Source organism: Bombus huntii, chromosome 5 (assembly GCF_024542735.1).
Source record: "Bombus huntii isolate Logan2020A chromosome 5, iyBomHunt1.1, whole genome shotgun sequence".
In the NCBI taxonomy this organism is placed as follows: Eukaryota; Metazoa; Arthropoda; class Insecta; order Hymenoptera; family Apidae; genus Bombus; species Bombus huntii.
The window spans coordinates 5,271,050-5,291,689 of record NC_066242.1 but is presented as its reverse complement, the minus strand read 5'-3'; the positions used below and the strand labels follow the sequence as shown (position 1 = coordinate 5,291,689).

The following is a 20,640-nucleotide window of genomic DNA, read 5'->3' as shown; positions in this document are numbered from 1 at the left end:
TACAATTTATGACAATAAAATGTAAAATTTCGTCTATGTGACTTTATTACATTTCATTTATTAATATGATCCCTTTCTTTCTTTGTAACAAAATTATTTTTTGTTGTACGACAATCGGCAAAGTAGTAAAGGCGAGGAAGTAGTCTAACATCTTCCATTCTTTGGCTGCATATAATCGAACCATCAAATTCACGTTAGCAACGTGCCTCCAAGACAACGAGCGACTGATTTATTCACGCCTTAATGAGGGTTCTTGTCTTACGTAGTACAATAGCAATAATTTTATGCAGGATTATGTCAGGAATCGCAAGTGCAACTGGCCTCTTAGAAGCACGTATTCGACCAACCTATCGGCCTAAACCAAAGGTATTTATCGAAGAAAATCGGCAATAAAAGAATGAATTACGCGACGATACAGTCGGAAAGAAGAGTATCCATTTGTTATTTTACTTTGATTTCGTTAAATATTTTATCCCTCAATAACATAAACTTATATTTTATATAATTATAATAATTATTATAATTGAATATATTTAGTATTTAATAATTATTTTATTTTTAATTCCAAAAAGATATTATAGTTATACTTTCATACATCAAAATAAACTTCTTAGAATAAACTTCTAGAGAAAATATAAAATTATAGTTGAATTTATATCGATGACAAGAAATATCAATGCGATTATCTGATGATAAGATTAAGATATTACAGTAGTATTTCAAGCGTGCGCCTAAACTAATAGTAAATCACGATTACGTTGGATTACCGTGAATGGATCGTAACTGTCGCAAAACCGTAATATCACTTTGTTATGATTGCACTATAATTAGATAAATCTGTTATAATTAGATTGTGATCATATCTGAATGAAAAGTTGCAATTTACGATTATACGTAAGTAAATCGCAACTATTTCCATCACAACCGACTACAATAAAATGATTTATAATTACCTTTTTGTGTTCATATGTACAATGTGTAATTAAATAAATACCAAGTACTTTATGTATTCGTTCCTGGTTGATTAACAAAATATTTTCAGTTCAAACTTCCTCTGCATTACCTTTGCCGCATTTAAGCGATGAATTCATCGCACTGCTTTGCAGTATTACGTATTGTATAGAATGATGATTAAATAATATAAATATTTTATTTGTTATAGCACGTGGAATTGGCAGGTTTCACCAAACCAGCGCCTTTTATTCTTAGACCTTTCTCTGGCCTTTTTAATCCTTATCCTTATGGATGTTCTATATTGTGTAATCACCCAGCAGATTGTGAAGCAAAAGAAGTTCTCAGACGTGCCAAAGATACATGGGTAAAATTTACATTTTTAACAAGCATTCATTAAGGAAGCTATGTATTAAATATTAAATTTGTGATATTTTAAATAAGATACTGAAAATGGAATGTAAGGTAATACAAATTTCCTTTCATATACTATAGGCAACGGAAGGGAAGGCTTTATTATTACCAGAAGAAATGGATATGATTAGAGCCAGTTTGGTAGCCACATGCAGTGCTACCGATGTACGTGGGAATACGGGAAATGAAGTGACTAATGATGCTCCTACTGTACCTGAGGAACTGTTTCGAAAATATACCCAGACTGATTCAAGACCTTTGACTCCCGCACCCACGCTCGCTAGCGGCCCTGCTTTGACAAATCGACCGATTCAGGAAGAACATCCGGTGACCTGCGATCTACGTGAACGTATTACATTAATTTTAGATCTTAGAGCCAACTCACGAAAGCAAATGGTTCGTAATTTACCCTACTTCTATTAAAGATAGAGAAAGAGAGAGAGTTATATTAAATATTTAGAATTTATCGTGTTTCTTAAGTTTATCAGGAAGTTTAATAAAATAATATTACAGATCTTTCCTAATTATAATGATTAAAATCAATTTTATTTATAGGAAAATGAAACATTCTCTTGGCACGCGTTGACTTTAGAACCACCGCCCACTTACCGAAAAAGTGAAATTTTTGTATCTAAACCCAGTTCAAAACGTACGATGCGTACACCGAATCCAGGGGATATTACAGATACATTTATAAATATAGAGGATGAATTGGTATTTACGATTAAATTAATTCCACATGAATTAAATTAATTCGACCATGACGTTGAAAGATATAACATTCTATTGTTAACGAAGAATTTATGTTAGAATTTCAGTGAACACATGGAAGAAGAAAAAGTTGAAAAGCCAACTAAAGAAGTTACAGTAACTCGCAGAAGAGGAAGACGATTACGTAAAGGGAAATGCAGAAGAGGATCAGGCTATGGACAACAAACAGAAGTTCGTGATTTATTTGAACCAACTGATACTCAAATCTCGCATATAGGCGATGGATCTAGGAGAACGTCGTTAGTAATGATTCTTTATTATAATATTTTAATTCCTACTTTTTTTATTTACACATTTCATTTATATTTTTCTTTTCTGATAGGATTCATACGAACAGCGGGGATGTAGAGAATTTGGCAACCACCCCTAAGAAGATCTCTGCAACGGATAACATGCCTTCTATGATATTTCCTAGTTTCATTGATCCAGATATATTGAAGCATTTGTGCAGAGAATTAGACAGTGACAAAGTGGAAGCAGAGTTCTCAGTTAGGGTAAGATTCGCAAATTTTGTGAAAAATTATTTAGTAATTCGGATAAATTTAAAATTTGTAATTTTGGAAAAGATTTTATGAAATTAATATTAATTTTAGAGAAAAATCGCATTCGAAGAAGCTCTGCGGGTAAGAGGCGAACATTATTCGCACTCTAGACGATCTCAAATATTTTCAAACCCCGCGCTAGTTGATACACCGCGCGTATTTTCCCGCCAAGCAGCTCGTTTTGAAATTCTCGGCAGTGAAAGTTTACACGGTAAACAATCATTGAATTTTTAATAAATTGGGCTAATCTTAACACCATAACGATTAATGACGCTACTGTAACGTCATATGATTTTTAGTGATAATTCGCATTTTGTAAATTCTTAACAAAGTTTCCGGCCCTGGTGAAAGTTATTCCCGAAAGCAGTTATAGTATTAATAAGCGCAAATAGATTTTGAACAAGTTGTTCTCATCACATTACCACACAAATTTGAAAGATTCCCATAGTACATTGAAATTAGTATCTTTCGTGTATATTACATTTTTATATAAATAAAAATATCCTTGCACTATACAGATATTTCAAACAATTAAATTCTTGTAATTTTGCAAATAATGTTATATAATTTAAATAAAATTTTTGTAAATCTTTGTCAGGGTTAACAATATTGGGATATCTAAATAAACACGTCTTTGTCACTTCGGGAAGAAAGTTGATTTTCAGAAGAGTTTTCAACAAATTCCAAGAAGATACGATGGGAAATACTAAATGCATTTCGCCAAGCATTATTCTTGAAGCTCTTCAGGATATGATCGGAAAACCTATAACTCAAGAGCAAGAGGCATATTTAAATCTTACGATTGGTGAAATTAAGGAACCGTTAAATTTTAGAACTTGGTGCGGTTTGTGTGCTGCAGTCGAACGTTTACTCTGCCCATTTCCTTCAAAAGAAATTGATCCACCTACGTGGCTCGAAAGGGTGGATTTTGAAAGCTTGGAACGAAGACTTAAATCCGATAACGTGGATCACAAGCTGGCTCAGTTTTTAAGAGAGATTTGTAAACGATAATTCGTGAAATTATTATAGAACATTTGTGAACAATTAATTTTTTTAAATGAAGAAATGTATAAATGTGAAAATATTGAATAGTAAATTTATAACAAAGTCTGTTTTACCAAATGACTCACATTTCAGAACAACTTAATAAGTTTTCTAATTATATAAAAATATAATTGCAATTACAGACAATTAGATCTTACCATTTGATATATAAGTCACGATTACATCACATAGTGATATAATTTATAATTGTGGTCTACTACATTATATGATATAATTATAGATTATACATATATCAAATAATAATTGCTTCATCACATGTATAAATTGCAATAATAATAATTGCCAATTAATCTCATCACGTGGAGATTGCTGCATATAGAGACTCTAAATACATCCTTCCCTTATGCAAAAAAATTTCAAGCACAAAATTCTCATAGTGATTTTAGGTAATGATTGAATAATAAATGAATTATTGTTATTCATCGTAAGACGCTGTAAGATATCTTATTAAGTTAGTCGATAGTCATAACTAATTGTAAGTTATAAGAGTCGATACACATGTAATTCCTATGTTCTCCCCTGTAGTTACGTTAGTCCATAGTTTACGAGGAGTTTTACTCTGTGTCGATAAGTATGTAAACTATAAATAATATTGAAGCAAAACACATAAAATAAAATTTACATATTGTACAATCGACTTTACATTGAATAATTACAGTTAGATATTTAAAAATAAAAACAATATTACAATAAAATACCTTAATATCTAAACAATTCATATTCATATTTATTAAATCAATATTGATATTTACAAAATAATAAAAGAATTGACAAAAAATAAACAAATATGTAAACATAATCACTGTAAACATAAACAAAATCACTGAGTAAGTAACACGAACAATTCATTTGTAGTAAGAATTTATTTCCATGTTCATCTACATGCAATTTTTATATACTACATGGTAGTCAATCACGATGTAACATAGTACTCGATCGTAGACATTTTTACTCCTGTGAAATAGATTCTTAAAAAACGTATCCATTGGCGCGAGTTGTCAAGCTTTCGTAAATATACTTTATGTACAGACGTCTCGATGACAATTGTTTGAATAAAAGCAACAACAGTGAGTCAGTGTAGAATCCGATTAAATAAATATGAACGAGAAAAAGAACAAAGGTTCTTTATCACGTCACCGCCCGGTTAACAAGCCAATTAAAGCTTGCTTCTCTTTCTCTTTTTTCCGTACTGTCTCTAAATTCCGTTGTTTCCATGAACTCTTCCGTAGCTTTATGGGACGTGAGCCTACATATCGACCTGAAAGAAAACAATTTCATTAGATTGAAGTTATTCTTACAGGAGAGAGTGATCTCTTTCTTTTCTTTTTCCTTCCTTTCTATTTTTTTCTAGTTGAATGAATATGTCTAGACGCTTGCCATATCCTATCATCTGATAATACTTAGTTGCTATTATTACTTTTGTTTTGGTTATTAATGTTTCGCATATATTATTTTTTTAATTGCATTTATATTATCTTTATTTTTATTTATAATCCTGCCTTCGAACATTTATAGAGTAGAGGTGTGTGAGAACCCGAAAATGCTAGGTCGGTACGACGAGAATCTTTTAGGAGCCAGAACGGGTTCCCGAAAGTTTCGGGATTCTCGTGAACGTTCGTTCGGACTTCCCTAAAATTTCCGAGAAACTCAGATACTGTCGGAAAACCCAGACATTCTTGAGACACTTGGAAATTCGCGGGAAACCCGGAAATTCTCAGGAACGCGACCCGACCTGGCCCGACTCGATCCGATCCGATCCGATCCGATCCGACCCGACCCGACCCGACCTGACCCGATGTCTTTCCGTCTCGACTATCGGGTTCTTGCAAAACTCTGTACATATTAATTGGAAGAGTACAAAATCAATTAATTCATTAAAGCTAAACGTTGGATTAATGCGACTGTCTTGCGATGCTTCTATAATCAGTTTGCTTTAATAAATCTCAAAGACTCAAATACTTAAAATATTTATATGACATATTTGAAAATGTGATTCTAGCTTTTTCTAACGAACGTTTGGTAAGTCTTGTACTATTTTAAAATTACGGTTTGTTACTCAACTGCAAAAGAACCCCGTATAAAAGGAAGTCAATATCTGAGATACGGATAAAGCACAAATAAACCGTAGGCTTAAGTGGTTTACACGAAAAACATGATACGACTGAATTAGAGACCCTCTACTATCTGTGAAAATCATGACAAAAGATGGCGATATTACCCACAGTGTCAACGATATTCAAAGTAAATTCATTTAGAGTTCGCGTTTCATTGTTTTGTCAACGAACCAAGCACGCCCACGAGTGTACGTAATTCTGAACAATTTTTGTCTTTTCGAATATTTTTATTCGCAGCATCTCTTTATATCGAAGTATTTAATTCTTAGTCCCGATCTTTTAGTGATCTAAACTTATATACATCCATCCTTGTTTTCTCAAAAACAAGATCTCAAGCGAAAAAATGTTATACTTTCTTTCCAATTTATTTTTACATATAAAAGAAGCTCCTGATTGAGTGTACCAATTACATTTGTTGAAATGTCGAAGAAATTACTGGAAACGTAAACATGATTCCTCCAGTAGCATTTTGAAGAAAGTTTTCCAAATACCAAGAAAATTAAACATTGGTTGCAAAAATTCATAGTTTGACGATTTCTCAATAGAGTATGAATCATGAGAAAGAGCAAGAAGTAACAACGTTTTAACAGATATTAATGGAAACAATCTAGGGCAGATAACAAGTAAATTACTTCCGCGTTATATGTAGTTATTACTTAAATTAAATAGAAAGATTTTCTTTCGAGAAAATTAACAAATGGATTTCACTCAAGTGAAACGATATCATAGAAGTCCGCACTAAATAGGATATAGATTTGGATAGTATAAAATATGGATGGAATTACTTGGAACAAATAAGGAAAGGGAAGGAAACCGGAAACGGAAATCAGCTTTCAAAATAGCGGAAACAGGATGGCAGAAGATATCAATCGAATTTATCGAAAAATTATAATCGCCATCGAGACAGTGAAGTATTGATTATTTCAAAATTAAATTACTTTACCATTACTTCCTGAAAAGTTGTAACAACCGAAATCAGTATTCTGTAAGATGAAATTATTGTAATAAACAAATCATTCTAAATTTATATTCTAATATTAAACTATGATAGTAGTGCAGAAATTCTATGAAATCTTGTTATCAAATTCGTAGAATGGCATAGGAATATAGTATGATATATTTCGAGGAATAAACTGGGAGCATAAATTCATTAATCTGAAATGGGAGTAATATATGGTATCTGGAAACAAATGTATGGAACAAAGTAAAAACGCATGTCAACACGTTTTTGAACATTTATTTAAAATAAGGAACATAGGAAAGAATGTTATATGTTGTATGTATAGTAGGTATGAAATATCTTACCTTCGATCGATCAAGTGATAACAAATTTAAAATCAAAACGTGCAAAATGTACCTTATTGTTGTTGGAAATATGATATTTATATTTTAAGGTTTCAGTTAACAATGACGGTTGAAAGAGCGTAAAGTAAATATAGAATGTTCTCTCACTAGCAACGTAATATCTAAATTGTATATGGTATAGTTTTCTGTAGAACTTCAAGTAGTGCATTTGAAAGGATGTTTTCGCGTTTGATTTGTAAAAGCAATATACATTTTCTATCGTTAGTCTGTATGCGAGAAGTAATGAAAAATCTTTATGCAAAATTTTCTTTCAGTGGGTTTTATAATCTATTATAATATAGTATTGTAATGTCATAATTTTATTTATAATTTCATAGTTGATTTAACCATTTTTATATATTTATGTTATGTTTAATTTTTCCAATCTAACATTTCCGATATAACATTTCTAAAAGAGTATTTTAACACAAAATCTTGGATGCAAAAATGAATTGACTTTGTTCCTCCGGAGCTTCGTGCAATTTACTTTCGCAAAATATCTAATTTTGCTAAGTTAAAAATCACTTTGTAAGCCTTTGCTTTTAATAAATAATGAAATATAAAGCTCTAAATTCATTTTTCTAATAGAATTTTGTTAGTACGACAAAAGTGGAATTATCGAAGCAAAAACTTGTGGAATCGTTTTTAAAATTTCGATGGCTCGTTTTCATTCATGAAAAGGGAAACCGATGATTGATGTTTCGTGGGTACTATTACGAAATTTTGCTATGTATTGGACATTTTTCGTGGAGCAAGAGGTTACTAATATATAATATAAATTAATTAAAACCATCTTTTTTAATTGACGAAAACGTCAATTATAGATTGAAACTTCTTTAAGATTCGCTTAAAAATAATGTACTCTTATTAACAGATACTGCTATTTTAGCTTCAATTTAGATATAAAAATGTAACCAGAAATATTTAGAAAATAATTTTTCTGAATCTCAAACTCCTATGTAAACATAACAATGCGATTATTTTGGAAATAAAACTTTACAGAAGATTCTATTTTACATTTTTATAAAATAGATTGACAAATATTTTATACTATATACGAATAAAAAAAAACGAATAGAAAATAATAAAAAATCTTTAAACTACGAGCTAATTGTATATCCATAATAAAATACAATAAAAAGCAATTATATATCCCCTTGGGCTTTTCCAGCAAATTTTTCTTCACGACTATTTCGAGTCTTACTTCTATTTCTGATCCTTTATTCTGCACTCGAATAACAGCAATTTTCTCTTTTCATGGAAATGAATCGGAATGAAATTCTTAAGAAGCTAAAATTCCTTTAATTCTTAATTTTTTTTCTTAAAAAAAAAAAAAAAAAATATGTAACATACAATTTTTTCGTTTGAAATATCTGAGGCTTGGAATGAAATATTTAATGATCAAATAAAACTCTCCTCGTTACGAGGAAACAAAATGATATCGTAAAAGGGTAGCGGAATCCTATATTCCCAACGCCATATAATTATTAATTACAGAGAATAAACACTCAGCGTCGTTTACAATTTTACAATTCCAAGAAAGTAATTTAAGAAATTAGCATAAGGAAATTAGTAAAATCGTATTACTGCTATAAACGAAGAGAATATAAGGCAAGTTGCTTGCTCGATAAGGACAATATAATATATTGAAGCTTTTCACATTTATTCCTCCAAACAAAAGTACCAAGGGTCTTTTCGCGACACATATTGAAATATGGTAGCACGATACAGAGTACGTAATTAATTGCAACCAAAACTCTTTGAATCCTAAATTCCATTGTAAGATGAATTTTCTAAACTCTTTCTGAAATTTCTTTTTAACCAACCTGCACAACTCTTTCCGCTAACAGTCTACAAATGTGTTTAACTATGTTTTAATAATACTCGCAAATTTTTTTTAAAAAGAAATTGTTCGGAATTTTAGTTGGACGTCCGTTTATGGCACAGACAGGCCCATTTCCCTCATTAGAAAATTCCGAATTACCGGTCCTCCCAGGGCAGTAAACGTAATCACTCGAGACCAGGAAGAACCCAGGCGAGGACCAGCCGGAAGGGCACGCGGTAGTTCAACTATAAGCAACGAAGAATACACACAGGACGACAAGGTCCCAACTTCGTTCAACTACAAGCAACGAAGACTAAGGTTAAGTGCTACAACTAATATAAATAAAGTGCCTTCTAAATCTAACACTCGAGTTATTTCATCTCCTCCACCTTGAACGTTAAGTCATTCGAGGTACGCGTTATCGACCGATCGGTTTGACCTGACCGGTTTCTCTTTAGTCGATAATACGCAACAGAAATAATGAAAATTTATTATGATGTTCCAAATTTTTAAAAACGTTTACTTAAAAATGGAAACTATATTTTAAGAGCAAAGATTATAATTAAACATTCAGAAAAACGATGGTAATCATGACAAAGTCATTGATCAGCTGTTTAATCTTATTCAAAGTGATCGCAAGGTTACACCCAGGACAACGACAGAAATCGAGTCAAACCAGGTACCTCAAACATTCACTCATATATCCGTTCAAACAGTCATCATTTCTATGACTTAGCCTTTTATATTCAATAAAATGTTGAAAAACTTAATAATTCATAAAAGAACGATTATCAAAATCTTTCGTATAATGTTGAAAAAGAATAAATATTTTATTTCTTTTTATTTTCTAAGTTAAAAATTATTCAAATGTTTTTTTCATCATTTTGTTAGTTTAGATTCTTTTTAACGGTTGTAGAAGGCTTCTTTCAAAGAAATTATATGAAAGATCCATCGCTTTTGTATTAGCTTAATATGCTAAACATACCGATTCTTGCAGACAGTCTCTATCGTATTCATTGATTCGCTCGTACGTGTGTTTAAACTACTTGTTGCGTCTGATCAAATTCTGGACCTACCACTTATCGCTGCCGTTACATACACGGTGTCTCATTTTAGTACGGAATAATGTGTTACGTCCGGCGGTTCTCTACACAAACCGGACACCATACCTCGGGCAAGATGACTGCCGGATATCTACATACCCTTATTGCGGGCCGTCGATAATCTTAAGGATTCACCATAAATCTTAGCATTTTCATAGTTAACACTTAGCCAACAGCGCGCGCCACTGCGAGCTATACGTTTCCACCGCGCTCGAATAAGCCAACCTATACGCGCTGTCCACCGCGCATTTTTCCAAGTATCGAGGACTAATATTCACTACTTAAAAAACAAAGAAGTATAAAAATTATTTAAGTGGTCAATTATATTTTGCGGTCAATGATTTTATTTTACAATTTCACATATTGTTTATACAAAACATCAAACTAAAATTATATGTTAAAAGTATAAAAAATATAGGTAAAATTAAAAACATTAAAGATCATTAAAGATAAATAACACGACTTGAACGTGAAATTAAAAATTCATAATGCATTCTGCAATATCTCTTTGCAGTGTGGTACCGTTCGATTATATAATAACTTTATTTAGTCATAAATGATAGTATAACTTTTGAATTAGTTTTAACACCACTAAATTGATGTATTTTATTATATACTATACTTTATAAAAGCAAAAAAAGTGGCGCAGTTAATTGGGAACAGTTCCAGGTAAACAATAACTAATAATAACAACAACAAAAAAAAAAAAAAGAAAACGCGTTGCTAAAGTCTAAAAGGGAGATTTTCTCGTTCGGTCACGCAACGATGTTTTTCACAGAGGGGAGATATCTCCCTATTCGGTTGGCTAAGTGTTAAGGTCCTTCAGACCAAACAAGTATTTTTTTGGTTGAAGTATTCTTTAGATCTATTGTCCATTCCGAGAAAACACGGGAAAGTGGTTTTCCTATGTACAATGCCACCCACGGGCGACCTCTGATTAGGGGCGACCAGCACCCATCCTTACCTACCAGCCTTTTTCTTATCCATTTAGAAACAATGACCGTTGTCCTCACTTTCCTAGCCAAAATTGTCATCAACGAATTCGATGACATACCCATCAATAGTTTTCCTCTGCGACAGCATTGTCAGCAAACTTTACTGGTTTCATCCTTAAATCAGTCACCATCTCTTGACTGGTTTTCCGTTCATTGACCAGTCATCAGTTTAACTTGTTACTTACACTTCGCTGAGAATACGTCTACACGTACCACGCGTAACTACTTATATCTACAAAGTTGTTAGAATAAAGTGTATATTGTAACCTGTTAATTCAATGCTATAATCAGTTCAACCACCTCTATTATCCTAACCGAAATAGGAGATCGACCGACTCGTGACGTCGATAATCAAATCGGAATTTACGACTGTCGTTGGCGCACTTCTTCGCGATCAGGTCTCTCCGCGAAACGGTCGAACAAATGTCATCAATAAATAAATTATTTTTATATATTTTATCTATAAAATTATTTTTTACATATTCGTATTACATTTATAAAAGAAATTTGCCTTTTATACTCCAATGAACAATCATTTGGGAAATCATTCGGAATGTTATATAGATATACTATATATTAACTTACAATGCACTTTTCCCGTACTCTATGTGTATTGTGTATAGATGGTGCTTAAAAACTTTTTACGCTAATTGCTCCGACCACAATGATCGATTTCTCGATCAACAAACGGGAATGCAAACAATTTCCAACTTATTATTCACCATGGTCGTGCAAATATTGCAGTTGTGCATCAAAATGTACACTGCTGAAAATAATTGCAGGGACATTCGATTACACAAGAACAAAAATATTTGAAAAGTATTCGTATCTTCAGATTAAAATCTAAGGAATTATAGAAATTATAGGATATTTTCATAATTATTACTAACCGGAAATAGATTTCGACCGCCTATTGACAAGGAATATTTTTATTAAAAAATCTTTCGTTGTTGATCTTAACGAAGGGACAGATTTAACAATATAATTCATAAATTTAACATATTTCCGAATACTAATAAAACTATCTATAACTTCGAATAGTATATTTTTATCCGCTTCCTTAGACAGTTGTTGAACCTTCCGATTTCTATTGTCATGATACGCTTTAGAGAAACTGTCACGAAATATCTTTCCGCTTGGAAACATTTAAAGAACGCCTCGGTTTTTTAACAAAAAATACGTATTTGTAGAAAACTCTTAGAGATTCGAAATAATGGAAGGAAAAGTTTTCACGATAAAGAACAAGATTTATAAAACGTGAGAGAATACATAAAAAATATAATGGTTCTGAATAAGTTCTTAAATTTAAATGTGCACCTTGTAAATATCACTTGGCAAGGCAATTTTTCAAAAACGTGCTCATAACAGTGCTTACAAGAAATTATGCTACCTATCTTAATAATAATTTCATGAATAAATAACACTTATTCTGGAAACTAGACTATTTATATTGTACTAAACTCTGGAAACATTAACGTAAAAGCGATACGTATAAGGTTCAGTTACGGAGATCAAACACAGACTTTGCATGTGGTATCACTCAATTCTAATTTAAGTCTCAACCAGTCAAGTTCGTCTGGATATAAGTGAGCGTAATATTCGTATTTCGTCACTTAACGATATTTCATTCTCGCGAGTAGGAAGAACGAGGTGTGGACAACAAATGATGTGTACTGTGGCAACGTGACTAAAAAATTTAGTGTACCAGAATGCTTTAAGGAATTTAGGAACGAGTTTAGCGTAATGAACAGCCAGAGAAGATATATCATAGCTTGTGGTAATAGTACGCTGAAAGAATTCAGTAGAAAATTGAATGTTTCGTGGGAATAAATTTTCTTAAATATTCAGAAATTGATGAATAAAATAATTTGCGGAGAATAGAACGTTTATTTGCAATAAAAGGGAGCAATAAAAATCCATTTATCTGGGCATAGGGGCAAAATAATTGGGACAAGCATCAAGAAGAGTTCGCTAATTTCTCCCATCATGTATCTATAATCTTTGCTCGAATAACTCGTTCACGTCCGAGCAACTAAATTCGAATAATTAGTAATGTTTCAAGAGATGCAAATTTTTCTCTAAATAAATCGTTCATTCGTTACAGTAATGATTGAAAGTCGTTCTGACAATAAAAAATCCGTAAGAAATCAGTAAATCGTACATCAAGTAAAATTTCATTCTAATTAACGAAAGACCAAGTCCTACTGAATCCTAATGAATGAATCTTATATAATATATAACAATACTGTTTGTTCTTCTAAAGCGTAAAACATCGCGCTACTAAACTTCGAATAAAGAAATTTTTATCTCTAGAACTCACGAACAGATTTATCTATTAATATTTCTATAAAGACCACAAAAGAAGATTTGTCTTTTTCAAGATATTCAACAATCACGCTTTGTGCATCTATCCTTCTGCATTATTCGCGCAGGAATCCATTTCAATGGCGAAGAAAAAGAAAAGAGGAATGCAAAGGACACAAGATTACGCATATACGCTGATTCCTGGAAAGTTACATCGGGTAAAGTACATCGGGTTCCGTCAAAAAAATCTCAAAGACCTCGTTATTCAGACCAATAAAATAGTCTAGCCTGCTCAAGCTTTGGCCGCCTACTTCGACGAGCCACCCCGTTTAATATACGATCGCCTTCGCAGAGACAATATGTTTATTTTGTAATCGAGTCGTGTCCCTCGTCGTGAAATAAATATATCGACAGAAATATTCGTGCTATTTCTCACCCACTGTGTGGTGAACGGAGTCGAACACAGCAACATGTGTAGGACTCTGATTCATCCTGCGAAACGCAAGATGAAGAGGAAGAGGAATCTCGTCGATGGAATGCGACTACCGCCAAGACCGATCGTTCCCAAACCAGTGAGAAACGGAAATTTTGCGGGTAAAACGCGAAATTTAAACAAACGACAAGTTTCTGACCAACCGATCGGACGATATCTGTATCATATCGATATACTTTAGATTTTAGATACTGTTCAGATAAGACACGTTGTAACAGACCAATAATAGGTAAAAGACGTATCTGGAAATAATAAAAATAAGTAGCTATAATAGTTCAATTAATCGTTAAGTGAAGTGTTGGGCCATCGTGGTTCTTATAGGTCTAGTTATTGAAAGATTTGTGAGACGCTCTATTGGTCTCATTTATGTTCGTAATGTAGCGAAACAAAGTTGCTTTTATTCATCCACCGATGTTGTAAAAATAAATATTAGATAGAACAATTGCGTTATTGTAGTCTCGAAGCCACCAAGCTACACATTTTTTGGTAATAACGATAATAATAAACAAATCCAACTCAATCGGAACTTGAGATATAAATTAGTAGAAGCAGGATGGGAATATGTAAATTAGTATAGCGATAGGGAAGGTCTTCGAACGACAGACTATAAACTTTTGGAATATTTTTGAAACCATCTAAAATTCAAAGATTCGAGATTACGTAATAAAACAATGTACTACAATGATATGAATGGAAAGAAGCGACAGTATCGTTGATCTTCATTGCGTATACCCTGAATGTGAAATAGGAAAAAGATCGGTCCTCTACTCAACTCATTTCTCTGCAAAATTTCTTCCATCTAATACGAAGCAAGAAATGCAGCTTGCCCAATTGGCTGACTTGCTTTATACAGAAATAAATATTATACAATATAACATGGTTAATACCATAACAAAAAAGATAAGTGTAATCGAAAACGAAGTAATAGAGCAAGGAAAGTCGAGCGAACGAGAAAGATAATGATTACGACAGCAGTTGAGAAAGACGCTAAGGAAGACGAAGAAGACGGGAGGAAGATACGAAGAAAACAGAAAGAAAGGTGAAGAAACTGCGGGGGAGTTACAGAGAAGTGGTAGAAAATTCAAGAAAAGAAACAAGCATTCGTAAGAAAAGAAAAAAAGAAAGAAGAAACACGAAGAGGATTTGTTAAAGAGATGAGTAGGAGCGAAAAAACGAGAAGAATGAAGTAAACGAGAGAGAAGATGACGAAGAGAAAGAGAGTGACGTACTAAGGAAAGATAAGAGGACGGTATAATTACGAAATAAATGAAACAAATGGTGAAAGGTTGGTAGAAAATATAAGGAAATATGACGAAAATGAGGATGAGAAAAAACTTATTAAACCCTTGTTAAATCTTAAAAACTCGTTAATACATTCTAGCACGTGGAACAATTCTTTACAACTTTACGCTTGCGATTTTATACTTTTTCAGCGGATCTTTCAATATTCTCTCCCTTTTTCGATATTGATCAAACAAATCTAAAAGTAAAAAGTACCGACTGACGCCATCGATACTGAAAAAGGCGAACAGAGAAAGACTCGCTAAGAAACTAAACTAAGCTACCGAACTACCAAGAAAAGTGAATGACGAAAGAAGCGAAAAGGACTCGGCAAAAAGAGCAATGAAACGTAACGATGACGATATCCACTAGGTAGATGTAACGGGTACGATGACGATTATGATGACGAGTAAGAAGTCACGTCGCACACGATCGGTTGTTTGTCGAACAAAACGATTCCGATTGGCTGTTTTATGGTTAGGTGGAGGGGTTAAAGGGAAGAACGGTACTGGTAGGGGTTGTTGAATGAGTACCGGGACGAGCGAGGTCGCAACGCATTCCGTCGTAGTCACCCCGACGGGTAACGGATGTCCAAGTGGCTCCGTATTCGCGCGCTAAACTCACGAGGAACTCGGTGAGATTGATACGAAGAGGTAACAACGAATTTCCTCTAACGAGAAACCGAACGGACGACTGAACGAACAGACGGTCGAGCCCACGGTGAGTCTTTTAATTTTTCCTAATATTTTTCCATTTTCTTATTTGCTTTTTTAATTCAATACAATTTTAGAATCTTTCGTTGAATGTTTATACGAAGCTTAGCTGTGGTATGAAATTAATGAAATTTCTTTTTTCTCTCGTTTGGGACACAGTAATTGTACAGAATTCGAACATAAAATGGTATCTTTTTCTAAGTGCCATTAAATAGAATATGTAAAGAAAATACGAAATATTTCGTATTAATAACACTTAGATCGAGTTATTAAAAAAGAATTGCCAAAATATTGAGATAATATCGCATAATCACGCATTTGATACTTTCGAATGGTCGCCCATAAACACACTGAAATTACTTAATTGAAGGACCTACGTAACTGTAATAATTCATTTCTCTTTATCAATGTGTAATAGATCTGCTATATTGTACGATTTCCTTATACGATAGTAATAACAATACCGTAATAATACCATATTTTATGAATCTCATAAATATTAATCTCAGTAACAGAGTATTGTTTTAAATTTCAAACTAGATATAAAATTCCGCTCGTAGAGACTGAAAAGATGTCATTTTAATAAACCACCGGTAGATAGATACGTAAAGCCGACCTCATAGATATAGCTATTTTTTCAAGTAATTGCATGTGTTTTCCAATAAATGCAGAGCATTAGAATCGGCAATCTCTAATTTGCAAAAGGACTGCGATAAATATTTTTTAAGCTTCTTTCCACAATTTCTTTCACATTGCTAAAAAACATAAAATATTGAAAAACAATAATCGGTCGTTTTAAACAATTAATTTGTAAATACACATTTTTTATAATTCTTTCTTTCTAAATCTTTTAGTAATCTTTTTTCATTCATGATATATATTTCATTGAAATAGCTTATATGCAGGGTGAGTCGCGTAAGACATCCCCAGAACTGTTTTTTTAAATTAAAAATATTGAGACACGAGCTTTTTTTCTAATTAGATGGAACATCATCATACCCTAATCATTATGAGTGGATCAAATTATAGGGGTCGGATGACTTCTAACGGAAGATCAAATGCCTTCTCATTCTTTTTTAAATAAAATGGCATGTCAGTTTTGCATTAGTTGAATAGTACCTTTTAGCTATCAGTCTCAGAATTCTGAAAGAAAAAAAGAATATGCTTCTGAATCTTTCCTATATTAAGCCGAACAACGGGGGAAAAAATAATGAACGAAACTAGGAAATGTATAAACAATACTTAAACGAATTAAACGGAATTAGCAAGCTGATTAAAAATCCTTTGGTCCATCTGAAATCGCTCAAGTGTCGGTTTCATTGTCAACGAGCGACAATGCTATCTCTCCCTACCCCAGTCACTAAAATCGGCAAGTTGGTGGTTATTCACCGCACTAAATTTAGCAGGAATGTTGTATAAATAGAACGTAACCATTGCAGAAATGTCTGGAAAACGTAAACAGCATACCTGACTGTCGTCAAATTCAAGGATTTGTGACCGGCCTAATAACGATCACGACCGATCGTCACGACGTTCGACCATGATGCGTTTCGTGATACAGCATCGTCACCCACGTTTCTATTAAATTTATACGCGATGCCTGCATACGTTTTCCATCGAAAATTTATCAAAGATTTATTTAGTTTTATAATACTTTTCAGAATTCGCCAGTGGGAGCACACCAGCTGTATCTATAATAACGAATCGTTTCACGGAAGTGGAAACGTTGAACGAACACGAGAAAGATATCGAACGAGAATATACTTGAAGGAATAAAGATAGAAAAATAATGTTTACGACTACAGTCTTTGTCTTCACATTGAACGCATTGTGGATGATGTGTCAAGCAGTGCCACTGCTTGATATGAGGAACAGTTTGGAGCAAAATGTATTGGATGCTGTGGTCTCCTCTGCATGCTCTTCAAATGGAGGTTGTTGGAAATGGTTACCGATGCAAGAAGTTCAGAAAGATATTCCTTTGACTCCAGAGGACCTCCCCATATCAAAGTAGATAATTTGTATGATCCTTAATTCCCATATTATTCTATATAATGATATGAAATAATGCTGTTATGAATTATAGAATGGATATTCGTCGAGAAACTTCAAGTTTAGATCCCAATACGATTATAGAAACATGGGGTGATAGTTCCCCACCACTGAACAGAAAAGTTCACCAATTGTCACTGGCTAACAAGCAAATCGGAAATAGATTGTCGAAGAAAGATATGTCACGTAGTTGGGGTGCTGGCGGCATGCCCTTTTCTATTCTTTATATGAATCCATATAGTCCTCGTGGAAATTATGCCAGTAAGGAAATATTAAACAAGAAAGAAAACGATAATACATTATCGCATATAAGCACAGATACACATGGTACATGTTATGTTAAGGTACTTCACAACAACAAGATCTGGGAAAAACTGAAAGTACAACGCCACCTATAATACATCCTAATACTCGCATTGCTGTGCGTAATGGAAGTTCCACGCAACAAAGAAGACAATACTCGATAATACCGCAGCTTTTTATATCATATGGCTGGGGTCCGTTTGGCAAATGAAAAGAATCTCCTACTTAAGTGTGTAAATGGAATACTGATCTCATAATTTTGGAATACGAAATCAACTGTATAGATATTTAGTTATATTTAATTTTAACTAAGAGTCATATTTTAGATAAATTACAATCTAAATATCCTTTTTCTAAAAAAACATCCGCAAATAACCATAACTCCAATTATTCATTAATTATTTGTACATACTTTTTACATATTTATTCAAACGTTTTATTTTAATCTACCAAAAAATTTCTTAATTTTGTTAGCTGTGAATAATTATTATATGAGAAATCAAGCATTAATATCCCTTTAAATTTTCATTAAAACTTCACTAAATAATTCAGTAAAATATTAAAGATTCTACCTCATTATGTATAAAATTATCATTTATTCTTTTCTGTTATATGATTCAAAACCATAATAAAATGAATTTTTAATTTCTAAGAAAATTAAAACTTACTTCTTATGTATAGCTTTGGTTATATTAAAATCAGTTATTTTTTTCATATTTGAGAATATAATTTATCTTAAATTATTATTAATTATAATTATTATTAATAATAAGTGGTTATTTCTCTTACCGTTCATTTCTTTCATTGCTTTGATGAAATCTTGTGGATCCTTGAAGGACACAAACCCAAATCCTTTCGTCTTATTTGTCCTTTTGTCCCTGACTACCTTTGCTTTCTGAAAACTCGGATATTTGCCAAAGACTCTTACTAGCATTTCATCTGTGACGTCGTTTCCTAAATCTCCACAAAATATTCTGAAATCATCTGCAATATAAAGAAAAATGTAAAATATATTTAAAACAAATTAAAGCTTATGAAGAATATAAATATAAATAAATAATTAACCTTCATCCCATTCTAGTAAGGAAGGATCTTCCCATGTTTGTCCACCAGCCATTCGTATGATTTTTTTATTTTTCTTCCCTTTACCCTTTGGATGAGTCTCTTCTGCGCTAGCATTAGCCATGATAGAACTTGCCTTCCCTTGGCTAATTGCTAATTCTGCTGCAGTACTTACACCTTTCACCTTGGGTTTCTTTTTGCTGTCATCTTCTGGGATCTTTGTATTGATAATCTGTTCAATAATTTCTGGATGAATCATTGGTGCTGATGTAGATTCGTATGTTTTTGGAGTAGCACTTAAACACGGGTCCACCATATTTGGTAAATATGGATTACTTATCTGTGCAGGTGATGAGTATGTTGTAATAGAAGGAACCGTACCTGTGTAAGACAATAGCTCATCAGTAAACTACTTGCAATAAATGTAATCTTATGATAAAAAAGCTTCCATTTACCTTGTCTTGCTACTTGTTGTGGAATTAACATTGGCGGTGGTGGAGGAGGAGGTGGTGGTGGTGGCGGTGGTGGTGGAAATCCAATCATTGGAGGAAAAGCTAAACTAGCTGCAGCAGCAGCAACAACTGGTGTTGGAAGTTCATGTTGCTCCAATTGTCTAGCCACTTGATTATAAGTATTTGCACCAATTACAGGTCTAACCATTGGTGTAACTAACTGACCACCAATTTCAGCTTCAAATCTAAGAATTAGTTTTAATTTGTTAATACATAAAACCATTCATACTTCAAGTACAAGTTTTCAATCATATTTGTACAAAGATTTATAATAATTTATTTGTTTCGTAATAAATCAGCCACTTGAAACTTAAAAACGTAAATTAAATAATTAGTTGCATAGTAAACAGAAGTGTATATATATATATATAAATAACCAATAAAACGAATTATAACAAAAAGGTTAGGAACATTGTGTATATTTACAACTATTTAATACCTATTCATCTCATCTTCCATTTGACGTAATTTGTCATCCATTTTGATGTTCTTACTGTTTCTTAATTTCTTCAATAATGTAAATATATGTAATCCTAGAATAACAAATTATTTATTACTGACCGCACAAGTCTAAAACGTTTCGCCTAATTAGTTATGCTCTGAAAACTGAAGTATTATTCAGTACTACCAATACGCGTTATATAGGAACAACTCATATGTTATGTTTTATTTAAAATATTCTCTAATTCATTAAACTTAATATAATCTTTAAAAATATGTAATGTAATTTTGTACTTCAAAAGTATCAGAAATAATATCTAAAATAATATTTAAAAGATCTATAGTTCAATAATAGTAA

The 20,640-nt window shown here is 32.6% G+C and overlaps 3 protein-coding genes across 3 annotated transcripts; 2 read left to right on the top strand and 1 right to left on the bottom strand.

The window, feature by feature from the left end:
- Positions 1-71: 71 nt before the first annotated feature.
- Positions 72-4,453, top strand: LOC126865517 (uncharacterized). The gene is made up of 8 exons (XM_050618127.1): positions 72-366; positions 1,163-1,318; positions 1,447-1,761; positions 1,921-2,079; positions 2,176-2,375; positions 2,459-2,630; positions 2,730-2,889; positions 3,277-4,453. The coding sequence occupies exons 1-8, from the start codon at positions 244-246 to the stop codon at positions 3,687-3,689; spliced, it is 1,698 nt and encodes a 565-aa protein (XP_050474084.1). The 5' UTR covers positions 72-243; the 3' UTR covers positions 3,690-4,453.
- Positions 4,454-4,587: 134 nt separating this feature from the next.
- LOC126865527 (RNA-binding protein 42) lies at positions 4,588-20,460 on the bottom strand. The gene is made up of 5 exons (XM_050618150.1): positions 20,281-20,460; positions 19,785-20,026; positions 19,333-19,710; positions 19,057-19,251; positions 4,588-5,001 (listed from the first exon to the last, which is right to left on the bottom strand). The coding sequence occupies exons 1-5, from the start codon at positions 20,319-20,321 to the stop codon at positions 4,877-4,879; spliced, it is 981 nt and encodes a 326-aa protein (XP_050474107.1). The 5' UTR covers positions 20,322-20,460; the 3' UTR covers positions 4,588-4,876.
- On the top strand, positions 5,008-19,014 carry LOC126865537 (uncharacterized). The gene is made up of 4 exons (XM_050618168.1): positions 5,008-15,922; positions 17,577-17,922; positions 17,999-18,225; positions 18,309-19,014. The coding sequence occupies exons 2-4, from the start codon at positions 17,705-17,707 to the stop codon at positions 18,476-18,478; spliced, it is 615 nt and encodes a 204-aa protein (XP_050474125.1). The 5' UTR covers positions 5,008-15,922; positions 17,577-17,704; the 3' UTR covers positions 18,479-19,014.
- Positions 20,461-20,640: the final 180 nt, after the last annotated feature.